The 19,945-nt window shown below is 38.4% G+C and overlaps 1 protein-coding gene across 1 annotated transcript; it reads left to right on the top strand.

The window, feature by feature from the left end:
- The first annotated feature begins 584 nt into the window (after positions 1-584).
- METAP2 (methionyl aminopeptidase 2) lies at positions 585-18,419 on the top strand. The gene is made up of 10 exons (XM_017737865.1): positions 585-715; positions 4,171-4,236; positions 4,594-4,696; positions 10,063-10,224; positions 11,908-12,089; positions 12,174-12,268; positions 12,355-12,451; positions 12,974-13,077; positions 15,329-15,444; positions 16,587-18,419. Exons 1-10 carry the CDS (start codon positions 634-636, stop codon positions 16,837-16,839), a joined length of 1,260 nt encoding a protein of 419 aa, XP_017593354.1. The 5' UTR covers positions 585-633; the 3' UTR covers positions 16,840-18,419.
- Positions 18,420-19,945: the final 1,526 nt, after the last annotated feature.

The following is a 19,945-nucleotide window of genomic DNA, read 5'->3' as shown; positions in this document are numbered from 1 at the left end:
GCGGGGGGGGGTGGGGGGGCCCGGGGGATGCTGCTGCCGGTCGGTGGGTGCTGGAGATGTCGTCCCCGCTCTGGTACGCGCAAGAGAAGCCACCGCTTCCTTCACCCTCTCCTATGCCCTGAGGGGAGAAAGGTGTAAGACTGCTGCTGTAAAAGTCATGGCGCGTGGTGGAGGCTCTGCACCCCTCCCAAGTTCTCGGAGAGAGCTGGAGCAAGTCTGGGCAAATAGCGTAAAGGCGCGATGGTTTGGGTTTGTGTTAGCAGGCCGTCACGTAGTGATGATCGTGCTGTGCGTTTATAATTATCTACTTCACGCCCGTATTATCTCACAAGAGCAGGCTGCTGCTATGGCAAGAAGAATTAGTTACCCTGGCAGAAAAAAGTAATCAGAAGTGTCAGGGTAATCTACCTTTACATGCAGGTTTCAGTAACAGCACCTGTCACCGTAAGTGTTCTACCACCTTACACGTTGGGGCTGCTTTAAGACAGAAAAAACCATTAGGTGCTCAGGTGTCTGTAGGATGAGTACAACGTAATGTTTCTATAAAGTTTTGGGGGCTGTTGGTTACTAATGTGGAGCTAATGTTTTACTGTAAGTCATACTTTACAAACAGGACAAGAAACTGATAAAGAAATGGAAGGTGCTCTTGATGATGTAGCAAAACAATTGGACAAGCAAGCACTAGAGGAGAAGGAAAAAGATGATGATGATGAAGGCAAGTATAACTTATGTTCTCTCTTAACATTTACAGTTTCAGCTTCTTCCAAGCCTCTGTTTTAACAGACTGTTTACAGGTGTCTTTCTTGGTTTGATTTTCATTGGGTTTCTTTTTGGAGAGGTGAGATGCAACTATCTATACTTTCTACTTTTTGTCAACAATTTTGCTGTCACACAGGCATAAATATAAAAAATAACCGGAATACAAGCCTTGTTAAAGGTTTGTGTTTTCAAGGATCTAGCTACTGGAGGGGAATGTTTAGTTTGAGATAAGGTAAGCTGTAAATCATTCTCACTTGCATTACTGTGGTTAGCAGACATTTGTGTTCTGAGTTATGTGTCTTATTCTTGGGTTAAAACAAAACTGAGCAAATTTTAAGGGTGCATTTTAATTAATAGGTTTTAGAGTCTCTACCAGTGACTTGAAACCTGCTCATCTGTAATTACAATTTTTCACTAAAATTGAGTTGGGGGGCGATAAATACATAAGCAGGACACACACTTTGTGTGTTGCTTGTGCTATGCAGCTGATTTTCCAAGCAAGGACTTTGAAAGTGTCTGTATTGAAATCCAGACTAGGTCCATCTTTTCTATAGGAATATCTGATAAAGGTGCTATATTTCCTTTGGTTAGGAAAACCAACCTTTTGGTTCTATTTCAACAGAAACAGATGTTTAAGAAAGTACATTTCTTAAATTAGTAATTTAGTTTCCTTTTTCTGAATTAGCATATAAAGTTGGCTCAGCACTTAGAGCAGTCTGCCTAGAAATCTTCTTAGTTCACTTGCTGGAATTTGTCCTTCTGGAATTTAATTTTAATGAATTGGGTATGGAAGTTTTAAAAAATTAAATCAGTGTGCTGAGGCATATTAAATAACAAATTTGTCTTTGACCATTATCAATCTGCCGCATTGAGATTAATGTAGGTACTTTCCATAGAAATGTATTCTGATGGTTTGTTTTGTGGTATCTTTAAGGTTATGGAGTTGGAATTGATGCAGTATGTGCTTTGCCATCATTGCAACTTGAGGAAGAACTATTGAGGAGGATAGTGAAAACTGTATACAATGAAATCTTTGAAATCATTAAAATAGTTAAGAGGTCTGTCTCAGGAGAAGTAACGTTTGTAGTTGCAGATCAAATGCTGTGCTCTCCTATCCTTTTTTGCAGTATTAGCAATTAGTATTACAGTATTAGCATAATGAAGTGATGTTATGACTGAATTAATAATTTTTTTTCCCACTTATTAGACTTGGATGTGTTTTTAGTAAAACTGATACTTTTGCAGAAAAATTAAAACTAATTTAAGTTTTTTGAAGACAGCTGTTTTCTTGCCTGTACTGGTTCTCAGTATTTGCCATCTTAATTGTGTAGTTTCAGAATTGTTTCTTTAAGACGTGCTGCATTAGATTAAAATCAGTAAAGTACCTACTCCCTTTTTTCTTTTTTTTATTTCCCTTGATAAGCCCATAACAGAGTGGCCTCAAAAAGGAGATTCTATAACTTTTGAACTCTAGGGAGAGATTAGGAAGTGCTCTTTGGATTTCCCTTGCCATGTTAAAATATGCTGATATGTAACATTTTCGCATGATACTTAGCATTTTTGCATGCTAAGTTATTACATGGCTATACCAAAATGATATAAGGTTGGACTTCTGTTTTGTGAAGATCTGGAATTGCTTTTATGGTGACAGTTTTCTTCATTAGCAGCTAAATAACCTGAAGACAAACAGGATATTGGTCAGATGCAGTAGTTATGTTTCTGGCAGCTCAGTTAGTCTGCAGCAGTCTTCAAGGACATGAAAGCCTAGACAGGGTTAGTTTGGCTCACAGTTGGCAGTTTCACGTGCAGTGATGTATGAAAAAGCCACAATATGCAGATAGCAACAACACCAATATGTAAGAAATGCTGGGCTTTTTTCCCTTCAGTTTAGGCCTAGCCTTTAAAAAAAAATCCAAAAATCACTTTGGTGAATGAACTGGAGTATATCTAAATAATTTCTTTATGAATGGTTTGAGCACTGCTCAAGGTCAGGAGAAGATGTGGTGAAGTTATCACATTTTAAAGAAACTTACATGCACTGCTAAGGATTTTTGGTTGCCTGTGAAATATAGATTGATGAAGAATCTGCTAAGTGGAGACTATGTTACAGATACAAAGTATTTATATTTGCAGTTTTTTACAGAAACTTAAATTAAGATACTTAATGCCAAAATGAGCTGGGGAGGGGCAGGAGTGATATTTCTGAAATTTGCCCCAGCTGCAGGATTACAGCACTCATCATGGCATAAAAACGCAGATGCTAGTCACCATCATGGGAGGCTTGAAATCTACTGACTGGAACAGCTGATCAGTGTTGTACTTTGTTTTTGTTTCTACATGCAAGCCTCTGTATAAATATACTCAAAATTGAATGCTTTCACTTGATTCTAGAAGTTCTTTCAATTTTACTTTTTGCTGTAGTTGAAAATGTTCTAAATGTAGATGACTAGTACTTGTCAACTTTGAAAAGAATTTGTGTTTAGGATCAGAAGATTTAGGTAGCTGACAGCACCTGAGATATTGAGTGTGAAGTAAGTAGGCATTAGATGTAGCCAAATGCAAGGTCTGCAGGGTTATTGTTACCTCTGAAATGTGACTGTAAATGGTGTGGCTGATTCTTGGTGCTTACATGTTGTGCTCCCTAGAAACCTCCCACTGGTACGTATTCGTAGAATGTTTTGGGTTGGAAGGGACCTTTAAAGGTCATCTGGTCCAGCCCCTGCAGTGAGCTGGGACATCTCCGTCTAGATCAGGTTGCTCAAAGCCCTATTCAGCCTGAGCCTGACTATTCCTAGGGATGGGGCATCTTCCACCTCTCTGGGAAACCTGTTCCAGTGTTTGACCACCTTTGTATCTCCCATGTGCAGTGGTTTTGCTGAGTGTTGTTTGTGACCTTCCCTGTTATCTCAAGATTAAACTTACCCTGGCCAGGAGTGCTGTCACCTTTACTTCTTTGGGGTCTTTATCTTTTCAGATGCAGTAAGTTCTTTTAGCTGAAGCATCAGAAGATGGATTGAAAGCAGTAGTTTCTAGCTTTTTGTTAGCTGTTGTGTCTAATACAGTTCTCTCCTGTGTCCTTCAACAATTCCAGGCATCTAGTTGCTTGCATTGAAAACAGAGGAATATGTAGGACTTCCTGAAAACTGAAGCTTTACCTGAGCTCTGTTTTTTCCTCTGTTCAGTGATATGTTTGTTGTCAACTTAAAAAACTATTTTCTGACATTTGTGTTTGGTGTAGGGACTGGAAATGCTGATGGTTTGGTGGCAGCTTCTGGATGTTGTCTTTTAATCCATTAAATTATGCTGTGAGAGAAGTGTTTCCAGATAATCCAGATGTTTTTGTGTTTTGTTCAAACTTCTTTGGTTCCTTAAGATTATTTTATGTTCACCTGAGCACTTTCTTTCCTATAGATGGAGAGGGTGAAGGAGATGGAGCTACTGGGAAAAAGAAAAAGAAGAAGAAAAAGAAGAAAGGACGTAGGTATCAAGCATAAAAATACAGACTATGTGAATATTTGGTATTAAGTGTGTACAAGTGCTCTTCTTGGCAGCGGAAACAAATTTTGGGCTGCAGTTTGTGTTTGTAGGCTAAGTCTGGCCAAGTTATCTTCTTTCTGGTATCCCTGAATGCCATTGAGGGCATGCATTGGCCTTGAGCATTGGCCAGATAAAGTCATATGAGGGCACTGTGATAGGATGTTGTCTTGGTAGAAACCCAGATTCTAGTTAAGGGGATCATAAATAACTTTTGCTGTTTAACTTTTATGGTTGAAATAAGATGGTTAGTATTTCCAGAGTCCCATGTATAACACTTTCTTAAATTATACTCAACAGCTAAGGTCCAGACAGATCCACCGTCTATTCCAATATGTGATCTATTTCCCAGCAATGTATTCCCGAAGGGAGAAGAATGTGAATATCCACCAACACAAGATGGGTGAGTGTTTTAAGCTTAAGAAATAAATGTGTTCATTTTGATGTGCTGAAAAAAATGTTGATGTACAAGTAATTGGACAAAATGAGTGATGTACTTTGAATTTTGCCCTTTTTTTTTTTTCTTCAACTGGATTATCCAGGAACTCAATGAATACAAGTCTTCAGGCCAGAAGTGTTTGTCCTTCCCTACCCTTTTAATTGAGGTGTAGTCAGTATGAGCAGAATTGCCATGAGGCAGGGGGCCCTTGAGACCCAGGATACCAACAGGCTGTCAGTAGGCAGCTTGTGAGAAAAACGTTTGAATTAGAAGTGAGTGAAGGTTTAAAATTCCGGGAGATGAGACGCCGTTATGCAGCAGTTTTGTGACCACTGAGATGCCAAGTTTTTGTTACTTATTTTTTGGTAGGGACATGTCAATCTCTCCATTGAATTTAAAAGCCTACGTGGTATACTCTACTTTGCTTCTCTCTCTTGGAATGAATAGATAGTTATTGTAACCTCACCTGTATTTTGTAACTCATAGTGATGTGAGAATAATGTGCAGCTGCACTAAACAAGCTACAGCTTCTAGTGATTCACTAGAACAGAAATCTGCATACTTACATTTTTACAGGAGACAGCTATTTCTTTATGCTTTGTTAGGAACTAGGGCATACCAACTTGAATGAGTTTTCCTGGTTTTTTTTTTTCCTATGTGAAGTGTTGTGGAAGGTCGTATTTTACCTGGGAGAGACAGGGGATGCATGGCATAGAATTAGTTTGAATTGCATGAAAACCTGAATGAAAAGACCAAGTATTACTGAAAACTTTGAAACTTCCCAGGAAATACCAAATCAAAGGTCTGAAAAAGTAGTTTAAACCAAAGGGAAGAGAGTAGGGTAAGTATTTATGTGTCTGAAAGCATTGTCTAGTTTTCAATGACGTTTTCTTCAGAATGAAATTACTATGAAATGGATTTTTATTGGTTATTTAAAGTCAATACCTGTTTCTCGTAGAGTAGTAGTAAGTACTAGTTACATAAGTAACGTAAGTAAGAGTCTAGTACACCCTATAAATTGTGGTCAGATAATATGGTTTCATTTTTATGAGATGAAAATTTGCTTTTGAGGAAGCTTTTTCTTCTTTTTATGACTTCAATTTGAACACAAGGTGTACTCCTGTTTATTTATAAATTATTGCTTTGTTTGCATGCACTAGATTAGCATGCTAATGAAGAGCTTTCACAGGATAGTTCTGACAGGCTGATCCAGGAGTGATTCTTTAATGTTCAAGAGTTAAGTATTTTTCTGTATTTGCATATGTGCTACTTTCATAAGAATATGATTTAAGTAAACCAGAAAATTAGATTATAAACATCTTAAGCATGTACATAGTTTATTAACAAATAACACACTGTTTTTACACCTCTGATGCATATATAGCTATTGAAGAGTAAATTATTTGCTCAGGTTTAACTATTATTTATTGGAAAGAAAAAGGATAAAAGCAATAAAAACAAACCTGCTTTCATAACAGGATTTAATCAGGGTGTCTTTTCTGTACCATGAGTGTTCTGCTATGGAGGAAGAATATACGCTTCTAAGGAACCCGAAATAGTTTTCCTCATATAACGTGCTTAAGCAAATATGTGCTTAGTTTCGTTCCTAATTTAAATATTTAAATCTTACGATACTTTAGTATTTCCTAATATAAGCAACTACTTAATTAGTAGCTGTCATTAATGCCAGGATATTTCATATTCTGAGTAATAGTTTCGTTTTATGTATCGGTGGGGCATTTTTGTACCACAACTCTTATTCATGCTGAGGTCAGTAGGGTTTTTGTCTTTGATTTTTTTTAAGAGTTGCACTTCTATTCTTAACTCTTGATGTCATGTGCTTTCTAAAGTTACCTCTCATCAGCCTACAATTGTGTATTTTGTGTGAGAAGTTCAACTAGAAGTGGTTGTCATTCAAATTTCAACAAAAAACCCAGCAGATAATTAAGACTTACATAGACAACAAGACTAACAGGTTTAACATTTTTATATCTCCAGTTTTTGGGGGTTTTTTAAGCTTGTGTTTTTTCTTGAAGACACCTGAATTTGAAATGATGCAACCAGGAGGGCAGAAAAGAAATAAGTAATATTTTATGATACACCAATTCCGTTAAAGTAGAGTTAAGGAATTCTTGACCCTGCCTACTTGTTTCTGCCCCTGTGCTGTTAGAGAGTCCAAGTTTGCTCTGGAAGGTACCTTGAAGATCATCTAGTTCCAACCCACCTACTATGGATCGAGGCACCTTCCATAACTTCTCCAGACAACCTGTTCCAATGCCTCAACACCCTCACAGTAAAGGATTTCTCCTAGTTTCCAATCTAAATCTACCATCATTACCATAATGGTAATAGCTATTACCCCTCATCCTGTCACTACATGACCTTGGAAATAAGTCCCTGTCCAGCTCTGCCTTTCAAATTCTGGAAGGTGCTATAAGGGTTCTCTTCTCCAGGCTGACCAGCTCCAACTCTCCTCAGCCTGTGTTCATAGGAGTGGTGTTACAGCCACGATCATCTTCATGGCCCCTCCTCTGGACTCACTTCAACAGGTCCACGTCTGTCTTACACTGGGCTCCAGAGCTGAATGTAGTACTTCAGGTGGAGTCTCACAAGAATGGAGTAGAGGGGCAGAATCACTTTCCTTGACCTGCTGGCCACACTGCTTTTGATGCAGCCCAGTGTATGATTTGGCTTTCTGGGTTGTGAATGCACATTGCTAGGTCCTGTGGAGCTTCTTGTCCACTAATGCACCCAAATCCTTCTCAGAGCTGCTCTTAATCCATTCTTCACCCAGCCCTTATTTGTGATGGGGTTGTCCTGAGCCAGGGTGCAGAACCTTGCACTTGGCCGTGTTGAACTTCATGAGGTTCACATGGGCCCACCTCTCAAGCCTGTAATGGTCCCTCTGGGTGGCATCCCTTCCCTCCAGCATGTCTGGATTATCTGTGTGAAGATAATCTGGGGAAATTATTTTCTGGAATTCTTTGATCATTAAAATCTAGTTTACAGTGTGTGATCCTGTAAAGATCTGTAGTAGTGAAAACTATGGGCTGTGAACTGGAGTGAAAAGCTGGACCAAATGGCTTGGAGCAAGATTTGAAGATCATCTGACATGTGGCGGGCAGCACATTAAGAAGCTGTCAAAAGTTTGTTAGCTCATGTACCTCTTGGAGGACTTGATGTTTGGTGTGAGGCCCTCATCTGATCAACTGACCTTTCACATGTTCTGATGTGCTTAGGCCCAAGCATAAATTCTTGTTGCCTCCCTTCCTGAGCTCCCAGGTGGCAGTAGCACAGCTTTGTCAGTAAAATGCTTTGGGTCTGATACAGTGTTTTTACATGCAGAGGCTGTTCTGTCCCCTGTCACTTGAATGAAGTGACTATCTGCTGAAATACAGTAAGACAGAGTGAGGATGGCTTCCTGCCAGTTTGCTGGAGTTTGCACTCAGGTCTGTGGCAGGTGGCAGAGCAGCTGCCCAGACTCTGTCAGCAGTTCTTGCTACCAAGGGTTGTTCACTGCTGGAATCCAGAACAGTCTGAAAGGATCCTTGAGTCTCTGTCCCCAGTGTTCTTCTGCAGTGCACCTTTTCCGTCTTCAATGACTACTGTGCTGGCGGAAGTCCAGTTTTCTAGTGGTAGTGCAGGGGCCCAGGTGTTGCAGCCCGTTGCTTTCTTTTTTTGGTAGAATTTGCCAGATTTAGCCAAATTGTAAGAGAAATATGTGTGGTGCTTGCTATTGGAACAAGAAAACTGCTCAGAAAGGTAAATATGGTATTTCTCCTTTGCACTGTTGTTACTTTTATCTGAAAAGGAGCAGAAAGGTCAATGGAAACAAGCACAGGGGTCTCAAGATATTTTGGATCCTCGCATCATCCTGAGAAAGGTTTATGGACTGGCCTGTTACCTTCCTTTACCTTTTCAACTCCTCTTAAATTCTTAGTATATATATATATATATACTTATAATTTAGATATAAGTATATATTCTTAGTTCACAATGCAGCAAAATTGCAGGGCATACTCTCTTGGTTCACTTGTACCTGTTTTTTGGCTGGAAAGAAGACTATCAAAATGGAGCTAAGTTACATGTCTATGAAACGGGTAAAAACCTACACCTTTGGATTTCAAAAACTAATCCTTTACACTCTGTGTACTCAGTTGTTTGCTTAGAATCAACTCATTTACATTAATTTCTAAATTTGAAAACTTCGGCATATTTCAGCATCTTTGGTCCATCTTGTCCACCACCCATTTTCTTTTTAAGACTCACCTGCCAACACATGTAGCTGCGTATTGTCCTTAGTAGTTTTTGTCTTGCATAGCATGTATGGAGTTCTTTGAGTCATCACTGGGGTTTTTTGCAGTGTTACATGGCTGCAGCTTCACCATTTGAAGGGTTATCTCTACTTTGTAGTCAGAGTAGTCTTCTAGTTAAGTTCTGACAGTTGTTGGAGTACTCAAATTACATTTGTTTGTTTGCTTTCATGGAACCTTAGTTGCATTGGATTTTTTCATACTGCAAAATATATTCAAAGCTAATCTTATACTTAGTCCTGTATTAAAAAATATTAGTGTATTTGTTCTGTTAACATACCAAAGAGCCAGAATGAGTGGTGTTCTCCTGTAACAAATGTTAATTCACCGTCCAGCCCATTTAGAAAGTAACATTCTGGCATGTGTCATAGTTACCATGCACTGTGTTGGGTGTTATTACCTAAATATTCTGAGTGTGAATGAAAATAATACTGGAACTGCAAGCTCTTAAATTTTGAAGATGCTTATTGCCTGTGTCAGCAACAGTTTCTGGGCCAAGCAGCCACGCTGCAGTGCTGAGGTTCATCTCTATACAGTAACAACGCTGTCTGAATGAGTGTAAGATTGTGAAAAAAATAAACGTTTTGCATGAGTAGAGCCTGTTGCAGTTTTTTTTCCCTGCTGAATTTACGGTGGAATTGCAGGCATTAATAGGAATTTTATATGCCTGTTCTGTCTCTTTGAAAACTTAGGCAGCCTTCAAGCACCTTGCTTATCTGGGCCTTTGGTAGGATATTACTGCCTTTCACAGCTGCTAGTCTGTGGTGCTGATAGATTTTTTTTTTTTTTTTTTTTTTTAACAGGCTTCCTTTTTTTTTTCGTGTGGTGTGAGGTTTTTTTTTTTTTTTTTTTTTTGAACAGGCTTCCTTTTTTCTGAATATTGTCAAGATCTTTTCTGTTACACACAGGGGACTGTATGCCTGACTGGTTAATAAACACTTTGCAGGCTTTAGACAGAAGTTGTAATCACTGCTGTGGTTATAGTAACTTGCTTGAAACATTTCCTTTATTTTCAAGGCGAACTGCTGCTTGGAGAATAACTAGTGAAGAAAAGAAAGCACTAGACCAAGCCAGCGAGGAAATCTGGAATGATTTTCGGGAGGCTGCAGAGGCACACAGACAAGTGAGGAAATACGTTATGAGCTGGATAAAACCTGGAATGACAATGATAGAAATCTGGTGAGGACACACATCTTCTGGAAAACCTCTGCTGTAGATTTTTCTTCATTTTCCAGAGTGGGAGAGATTTAGTCTCAGTTTCGTGTGCTTAATTCACTGTGTAATGAGTGTTGGGGAGATTTGTGTTTGAAGTACACAACCAGTGTTGCCAATTATTTCCTTTAAGTTTCCTCTTGTATTTTTAGCTTATGCAGCTTTACAGGGCATAGGATTATACTGAATTTTAAACTAAGCATTCCATTATGTTCACTTACTTTGATTTTATGCTTCATTTAGATTTCAGTGCCTTTGCTGCTCTGCAGTGGTGCTGGGAGAAGCAGCAATAGCAGTAGCACTGCTGCCGCTTGCCAGAATTGTCATGAAATGCCATGTGGACAGTGCAGGTGCAATCTGTGGCTGGGACTGGGCAAAGAGGCATAAAAGCAGCATGGCTGTGTATTCAGGCCAGGGCAGGAAGGTTTTGGACTATGTTAAGTCTTCATGGACTGGCTGATGTTTCTGGTGGAAACACAGTGGGGTTTTTTATTATTCTCAGCTAGTAAGAAATAACTGAGCAAATGGATTAAGATGAATGTGAATTTGGTTAAGTTTAAAGAAATAATTAGCCTGGACTGATTTTTGTGACTCTTCCAACTATTACTTTTTCTGTCCTTCAGTTTATCTAGAGTGAATGTCTACTGTCCAAGTACTGCACTGATCCAGAACAGTTTAGCTTCCAAAATCAGGTGCTTTCAGCCTGGTGTGACTGAGGACTGTGCTGACAAGAGTAGGATAGTAAGAAAGCTAATGAGAGCTGATCCCCAAGGTAACTGTGCAAGGATAACAGACATAATATACCATGAGGGAAAGTAAAAGAAAGGCAGCTCACTAGTCTGGGTGAAACAAATCTGTCATAGCAAATTATGCAGTTTGACTGTTCTAAGCAGTCATTTTCTCTAAACATGACTATTTTTCTTAAAGTACCTCAGGCTATGGGGTCTTGCTGATTAAAATACGCTCTCTTTTTTCGTGTTTCTCTGGCTTTCTTAAAATCACAGTATGGTGCACTGCAGAGAGCTGCAGTTTACCTCATTCACTGACGCTAAAGGAGAATGCACTGGTGGACACGTCTATTTGTGGATTTGCAGTAGCTAACATCTTGAGATTAGACAAAACCCCAAAACAAATGCTAGTCTCACAAGGTTTTATTTTATCACAGTTATCACTCAAAGTTTTTAAGAAAGGTCCTTTTATAATCAAACTTTTTTTAATAAATAAGAGGCTTTATCTCCTTTTTCTCACCTCCTTTTAAATCACAGTTATTGTAAAGAATGCATTTAATTTGCCTAACCTTTGCTTGTATAACCTATGCTGCTCCGGAAGAATGGGTTAAATGTAGCTTGTAAAGGAAAAATATTTTAAACTTAGATTAAAAACACTAGAGAAGTACTCATTTTTGCCCAAGAAAGGATAGAGGAAACAACACAAAGAACTGAAGGTTGTGTTGTGCTTATGTTTTTCAGCCTAGGCTTGTCTGTCTACTTAGCATACAAATAGTTCGATTTGCCATGAAAACATTTGCTTTAATATTTTTCTGAGTTTTTGTTCTTGCATTGATTTATTTGAAGTCATCATAAGAAATACTAATGACAACTGTTCTATTCTTTTTTTTTTTGTTTTCTTCTCCCTCCCCTCTGCCTTTAGTGAAAAACTAGAAGACTGCTCACGTAAGCTGATAAAGGAAAATGGTTTAAATGCAGGTCTTGCATTTCCTACGGGGTGTTCTCTGAATAATTGTGCTGCCCACTACACTCCCAATGCTGGCGATCCAACAGTCCTGCAATACAATGATATTTGCAAAATAGATTTTGGAACACATATTAGTGGTTAGTTTTCATTTATCAATTAAAACGTTGAGAACATTCTTCAGTGCAAAGAGTGTGAAGCTAACTAACTTCTGCTGATTTCAGGTCGTATTATTGACTGTGCTTTTACAGTCACATTCAATCCAAAATATGACAGATTATTACAAGCTGTAAAGGATGCCACAAATACTGGAATAAAGGTATGATCATTATGTAAGTAATTTACAAAGTCTTTTTTAGTAAGTGTTGTGATTATTTTCCATTTATATTTGCACTTTATTTTCAGTGTGCTGGGATAGATGTTCGTCTCTGTGATGTGGGAGAGGCCATACAGGAAGTTATGGAGTCTTACGAAGTTGAAATTGATGGCAAAACATACCAAGGCAAGTTCTTTTCTTTATATATGGGTAGTTGTTTTAGAAGTGTGTAGATGTATATAGATTTGTTCAAATATTGATTTTGACATATGACATTGAAAAGACTTTTCTGCTAGAAGTATGGTATAAGTCTTGCATAAATGCATGCTTATGGCTGGCTTGCCTTTCCTCTGGAGAAATGTTCTTGGCTTATCCTTCCAAGTATTGTATGTTTAACAGATAAGATGAATGCTAAACAGCAGTTTTGAACTGTACAGATAATTTTATACTTGCTGTTGGCTTTATTACTAAGTTTTTGTTACTGTTGGAGTTGCTGCTCTTTAATAATGAAGCTTTGCTAAAGCATACAAAACTGACTTGTGTCTTGGCTGGTGTTTGTACAAGATGCATGGATAGTTCTGTGTTTAGTTCCTCTGCAATATGATGAGTCTCTACTGTACTTTTAATATGGGCTAACAGACCAAATTGCCTTAAAGGATTTACCATTTGTTAGGAAACTGCCTGTAATATGAATGTTTTCTTCCAAAGTGAAGCCAATTCGCAATTTGAATGGACACTCCATTGGGCCATATAGGATACATGCTGGAAAGACAGTACCCATTGTGAAAGGAGGAGAAGCCACAAGAATGGAGGTAAGTTGAGTTCCTTAATCTTTCTCTTGAATTTCCCCAGGGTGACTGCAGGAATAGTATTTCCTGTGCACTTTCAATTTGTAGTTTTTGTGATCCTGGTGAATAATTGCAGGAGAATAACTGCTGTACTGTGTAGTGCTCCTGTAAAGGAGTAGTTTTATCTCAGTGGCTTCTTCATTTTACACCTGGAGTGTTCAGGTATCTAACACTTTCTGAAATTGAAGCCTTGGAACCCTGCTATTAAAACAACAAACGACCAAACAAAAATCCCAAAAGAAACCCACAACTGTTGAAATCTGAATGGCTTTAATGATGCGTACTGAAACTCTTGCTTAATTATTTCTCAGTGTGCATACACTATTTAAATGGAGCGTTGGAATGTTGTATTTAGGAGCATGGAAAAGGACAGAAATTCATATTTAGGGGTGAACTGGAATTCAGGAAATCAGTTTTTGTGAAAGGTGTTTGGACTTGTAGGTCATTCATACTCCTTGTTTGTTTATTCTGTAATGAAATCTTCTCTTGCTCAGGTAATTCTTGATAAATATATCTGTAGTGTAGTTTTGGCTAACTTTTTGTGAGTACTGTTAGATATAGTATCTTGAAAAGCTTCCAGTGCAGTTTTTTCTGCAGATACAAAATAATTAAGTGTATTTGGAGTTAATATGAGAGGGCAGTTGAAAGATGTTTGGATAGCGTTCTGGAGCAGGGGAAGGGCAATGGCTGTACATGATGTGACGAACTACCAACTGGGGAGGCAGTATTCAAACATGGAACCTGAGATTTAGCCACCAATTTCACAGAAGCTTGTGTTCTAATGAGATAAGAAGGCTTATTTATAAGATGGGTGATGAGATAAGATGCTTTTAATTTCATTCTAAGCCTCATCACTAATGATCCACCTGTAAGTCTGAGAGGGTAAATAAGACTTGTAAGAGCTGAATAGGCACAGGTGTGGTTGGGACAGGATGGTTTTCTGAGGTAGGCTCACTTTCATCACCCAAAACTTGTATCATAGCTGTTGACCTATGATGTGCACAAAAAGACAAAGTTTTAATTATCATCTTACCTATAGGACTGTGCAAAGGGATTAAGAGTATTGGAAAAGGAAGATAGAAAACTTGGCTGGTTCTTAGTTTGACTTAGTTAATGGCTTGGTTTTGGGGAGAAGACGTTTTTTAATTTCTTCAGTTTCTATAGGTTACTTAGGACACAACCCTACATCATTAAACACAGTGAGTTTTGCCAGTGAAGAATGTGAAGCATAGCCAAGGTCCTACTGTACTGGGCTAATTATAGTATCAAACTGCAATCTAGTGAGTTTTTTGTGACTAATAGAGCCTCTGATGATCCTTATTCAGAAAAAGTGTGTGTTAAGTGAATCTTGTGGCAGCATTGTGTGGGGGTTTTTGAGGGTTTGTGGGTTTTTTAATGAGTCAGTTGAATATTCAGGGACTTCTTCAAGAGTTTATCTTGGATATGAAGCCTGTGTTACTGCTCTTCATATGGCTTCTTATTTTGGGCTTGTGACTTTTAAAGTAGCTTAATAAAATGAACAGTGCAACTCATGGTGTCCATCAGCGTTTGATGCCCTGGCTTGTTAAGTCCCTGTCACAGTCCTGCTGTTAAGGATATGTGAATGCACTCAGCAGAAATGAGTTTGTATAATGGCATTTCAGTATGTTCTTGGCTAGAATTTTGATAATGCCCTTGCAGATATGTATCACCTTCATTTCTTGAAGAAATTCATCTTGTGGAATGGAAATGAGCAGGTTAAGGGTATATACTAACACCTGTTGCCAGAAAATTCTTGCAGAAATTGGGCAGAAAGTTCATCAGTGCAGTAAGTGTCTGTAATCAACATCTATTTGCTGTGTCTAAACTATACATTTCCTAGGACTTTTGTCTGAATAGCACAGGAGAAGCACTTCCAGTTAGCAAATGTAGTTTCTTAGCTGTGTTAGATGTATGCCTTGACAATGTTTTAACAGCAATGACTTTGAGAAATTGTGACTACAAACACGCTGATACTTCTGGCTTGAAATAAAACGGTAGTAATGTAAATAGTTGATGATTTGGAGATATCTGTAACTCCAACGTGAAATCTCCATGCTGAATTTTTTTCTACATTGATTTGGCAATTGAATCTTAATTACTTGTATTCAGAAGTTATTCAATACTGAGATGTTGTACCACAATGACACAGTGTCACATTTTCATATTGCAACATGTTCCTTTTTTCTCTCCTTAGGAAGGTGAAGTGTATGCTATCGAAACCTTCGGTAGCACAGGAAAAGGCGTTGTTCATGATGATATGGAGTGTTCTCATTATATGAAGAACTTTGATGTTGGGCATGTGCCAATAAGGTTGGATTTTGTTGGTGTATTTTGTAGAGCTACCACCCCCTTAGATTTGCTACAGTGTATGTTCTTCACCAGTTAATAAGGCTGTCAGGATTCAAAGGGCAGTACTAGCAATATTCTTGTTAAAAAATACACTCTGATTGTAAATCTGTAACAATACAGAATTATTTCAAAGAAACTGAAAATGGAGAAAATATGTTTTCAGAATTTTATATTGTTTTTTTAATAATCTCCCTACCATTATTTTTTTATGATTAGTAATATATAGATTATATTTGTGTCTTCATCTGTATAGTAAGTATATAGTGGGTTTTTTTAGTCAATGTCTGTACTTTGGTTGTGTGCCACAATCTTTGTCTTAACTGCTGTTCCCAGAATGTATTCAAGGTATTTGTGCCATCTGTTTTATTTTATGGATATTTTGAGAGTTTCGAGTCTTTGTTTTAGTGCATTGCTGTAAAATGAAGAAATCACTCATTTTTAGTTTCACTGGGTTTGCATTTTGGCATTTCTAGGAGTGCAGCATATTTTCTGAAGCAAAGGCTACTCTGGTTGTAAACAGAGCAGGCAGACATGCTTTTCCATAGCATATACTAGGAATGTGAGATAGGCTAATTCTTCCCATCCTAAGGATCGCAGAAGAACTTCTTGACTGCAAATAAGCTTAGTTCTTAGTAGATCTACGAATATATATTTTTTATGCCTATATATTGTAAGATGCATGAATAAAAAGCTTACTGAGTATTTGACTTCAGAAGTGAAAACTCAGCATTTTAAACCACCAAGCTTCTGCCAAAATTAGTTCAATTACTGACCGCTCTGGAGCAGGAAGAATTCTGTTTTTCTTTATAAAATGCAATGTCCTTTTATTTTTTAAGAGAACGATTCCTGTTCCTATGTTTAGTTTAGCTTGCAGATAGTCTTCAAAACAGACTGTGAACCTATCTGTTTGCAGGAGGAGAATGCACTTTATTTTCTGAAGAGAGATCTGATTGATATAGAAAGACATCCCAAGTCTAGGCAGTCTGAAAAGACCTTGCAATCTAACCTTACTCTTAACTGGTGTGTTTTATTTCTGTAGTGAATGCTTGCTGATGATACCTCTTTCTTCTCAAACACGTTCTTGTTTGGTTTTTTTCTTCAAGGCTTCCAAGAGCGAAACACTTACTAAATGTTATCAATGAAAACTTTGGTACTCTTGCCTTCTGCCGCCGGTGGCTGGATCGCCTGGGGGAGAGCAAATACCTGATGGCGCTGAAGAACCTGTGCGACCTGGGCATCGTGGATCCGTACCCGCCCCTGTGCGACATCAAGGGCTCGTACACGGCGCAGTTCGAGCACACCATCCTGCTGCGCCCCACCTGCAAGGAGGTTGTCAGCAGGGGAGATGACTACTAACTCAGAGCCACCTCAGCACCTTTATACTCTAGGCTTTCTTGGAACATACTATACCAGAATTAATTTGCAACACATTGTCTGTTTTAACAGTGGACTGATGTTAATACTTTCCATATTTGGAAAGGAAGGAATTTAATCTAAGGCAAGTCTTCTAATTGTAACTAACCATGGAAAAAGCTTTCAGGCCTTTAGAAATATTTCAAAAGTTACTTATTTTTTCTGTTCAGGGAAATATGTGCTATAAAGCTCAATTTTTAGTTTGGAATGAGTTATACATTTTGTTCTGAACATTTATGATAAAAGATGCTTTTCAAATATTTATATGACCATATTCCTACTTGAATGCTTTGAATGACTACACCTGATTTCTGCGCCCCAGTCCTCTGATATTGCCTTTTAAACTTCCTGGAATCCATTTTGTAAAAAATAAAGACAAATTTTCAAATCTGAAAATATATATACTTTTTAGAAGTCTGGTTATGATTCTGGTCAGGAGTCCACTGGGAAACTGCTCTATTAAATATTTTACAAACTTGATTTGCCATTTCTTGTCTTGAAACTGGACCTTGTCTTACCCTTCATGTGAAACTTGGCCTTTCATGCTTGTTTAAGTAGTCTTGTCAGTGCTGGGATACAGGGCAAGAAGTCATCAACACTTTACAGGACAAAATGTGACAACTACAGTGAAGGTGTGTGGTAAAGGTTTTGAGAGTGCCAGTCTTCAGTTTAGACTTCAGCTGTATTAGAACATGTCAAATGCAGTTGGTAGTCTCTGCTACTGGTGGCATCAATGTGCAGCTTTGGGCTGAAGTCAACTCAATTTTAGCATATGTCCGTACATAATCTTTACCATTGGCATGACCTCTTTGGCACAGTCAAATTTCATGTGATTTCCTGTCTAACGTTCACATTTGATTGCACAAGATGTGGGGAACAAGGAAAACAATTTATTTTAGGGTGTTAAAAGTTACTTAGTGCAGGCACAATAATCTGGAGTATTTGATGTTTCCTTGACATAAAAAGTCATTATTTGTCCCCTGCTGCAGTGAAATCTGACTGTTGAATCTCATTTGTAAAGGTAAACTAAATCATGTGGCTCTTCAGGCCTATATGCAATGTCTTCCAGTGCTGTACCTTTACCTTATTAGTTGCATATTACAATTTTCAGTAGTTACTGGTGATAAAAGTGACATCTCTGTTAATAGGTTGATAACAGTGCCTTAAATGTAAGTGCTTAGGAAACAGAGACACTTCACCTACTCCTTTATAGTCACAGCCTTTCTATAGAATTCTTATTAAAAGTATCAGTTCCTTTCTCCTCTGTCTTTGGGTAAAAGCTGTATTTTTGTCCTTTAAAACCTGAGCATGTGAGCTGCAATTTAGAGGGGAGCAGTGTCATGTACTGCCTGCAGTTTAAAAATAATAGGCATGGGTGGGGTTTTTTCCTCTATTACAAGTATTATTTAAACTCAATGCTGTTTAAACTTGCAGAAATGGATGGAATGGAATACTGAAATGTGTATTTCTGCTGTTGCTGTTTGGGAATTTTGGCATCCCAGCAATGAATTTTAATTTATGCAGCTGTTATGTGTGGTTATGTGTGTCTCAGCTTCCCAAGAAACAGTAGCTAGTGTAGGTGCTTGTGCATTGCGAAGTAAAAGCTGGCACTTGAAAGAATCTCTGGTGAGTGGGGTTGCTGGGTACATTGCTGCTGCTATTTTTATTTATGCTAACAAGACCATACTCTTCTGCACTTCTTGACGTGATCCAAGCAGGTTCCTGGAGCCTGGCTGGCTTCCAGCTCACCTATTTTTGTACAAAGTCTGCTAGAAACAAGACAAATGTGTTTCAGTTTTTGCCTGCTTTATCTGCAATTTCCAGACTTTTCTCTCTAGAAAGCTCAGTAGGACTTGGGATTGTTTCTATAGCTTAAGGCTTTCTTAACTTCACTGATGGTTACTTTAAAAACATTTGGTTTTACAGATGAATTATGTGTTTTCTTCCCTGTGTCTTTCTTTACTGGAATATAACAGACCCAGACTAGCACAGCTGGTTTGAACTATGGCCTCTTAACTTTTTAACTTGCTGCCTGTTTGTTAGTTCACATGTGGAGGCTGATAATCATGTGTAACAAGTTGTAGTGGAAATGACTCAGAAAAACACTTGCAGAGCGTGATGATTATTGCCTATAAATTTAACTGAGTGTATCTGGATACAAAGGTCCTGTGCTGCTGGCCCTCCTGCAGCCTCTCACCCTCCTACCCGGCAATATAAAAGGCAAGCCCTATTTCTATCTCCTTAAAATAAATTAATTTCCTACTGCTTTCATGTTCTTCAGGCTGTCTGTTCCTGTTGTTGTGTTAAAAGTCCTGGCCATGCTGTCTGGTAAGTGAACCATGCTCTCTTGTCACTTGACAAAATTAAAAGTTTACCAAAGACTTTTGAGCCAGATGTTGAAGTCTGTTTTCAAATACCCAGAAGCTGGGGTCATCTTGTTTCTTGTACGTGCACCAGAACGGTGATAATTTTTGTGGAGATTATTAGGTACCAGAAGCTACGTGGCAGGGTTTTTCTTTCACACAGACCTGTGAGACACATCATTAGAGCGTCTACAGCTTGATGTTGAGTGACGTGTCCTTTTGATGAAGGTATGGACTAAGATTTTCCTAATTCTAGGCTCAACTAACATGCTTCTCCTCTTAGATGTGGCTAAGACGGGGCTGGCGGGTGCAACAAACGTGGCCGGCCAAGAAGTACAAGTTTTGCATGGAGGGATGGGTTTGGTCATCTTACGTTTCTGAAAGCTGCTGTAGCTTGGGTACTTTCTGGAAAATAAAAACTTAAAATACAGGGGCTTTTCACCTAAAAGCCAGATTCTGCTGCTTTTACTGAAGAGGCAGTAGTGTTCAGAGTCACAGGTTTCCTTTTTAAACTCTTTCCTGCTTTTGCATTGGTGGTAGATTGTCTTGGAGTTTATAGCACTTCACATTTTGGCTAAGACTTGCCACCGTACAAGAGAGACCAGGGTTTTCCTTTTTAGTGGCAGATTTCATTAAAAAATGGAAATAAACTTGGTGCTAAGTAGTGTTTCTAAGGACTATCCCCA

Source organism: Corvus brachyrhynchos, unplaced genomic scaffold (genome assembly GCF_000691975.1).
Source record: "Corvus brachyrhynchos isolate BGI_N302 unplaced genomic scaffold, ASM69197v1 scaffold56, whole genome shotgun sequence".
Lineage (NCBI taxonomy): Eukaryota > Metazoa > Chordata > Aves > Passeriformes > Corvidae > Corvus > Corvus brachyrhynchos.
Note: the sequence above shows the minus strand (reverse complement) of the source record. Positions and strands in the feature narration are given on the sequence as shown.

Excerpts from the sequence above, each read along its gene's own strand:
- METAP2 (XM_017737865.1), top strand. The coding sequence starts at position 634 with ATGGAAGGTGCTCTTGATGATGTAGCAAAACAATTGGACAAGCAAGCA. Across the intron at positions 4,697-10,062 it reads TATCCACCAACACAAGATGG|GCGAACTGCTGCTTGGAGAA; the intron begins GTGAGTGTTTTA and ends TTTATTTTCAAG. Across the intron at positions 12,269-12,354 it reads CCACAAATACTGGAATAAAG|TGTGCTGGGATAGATGTTCG; the intron begins GTATGATCATTA and ends CTTTATTTTCAG.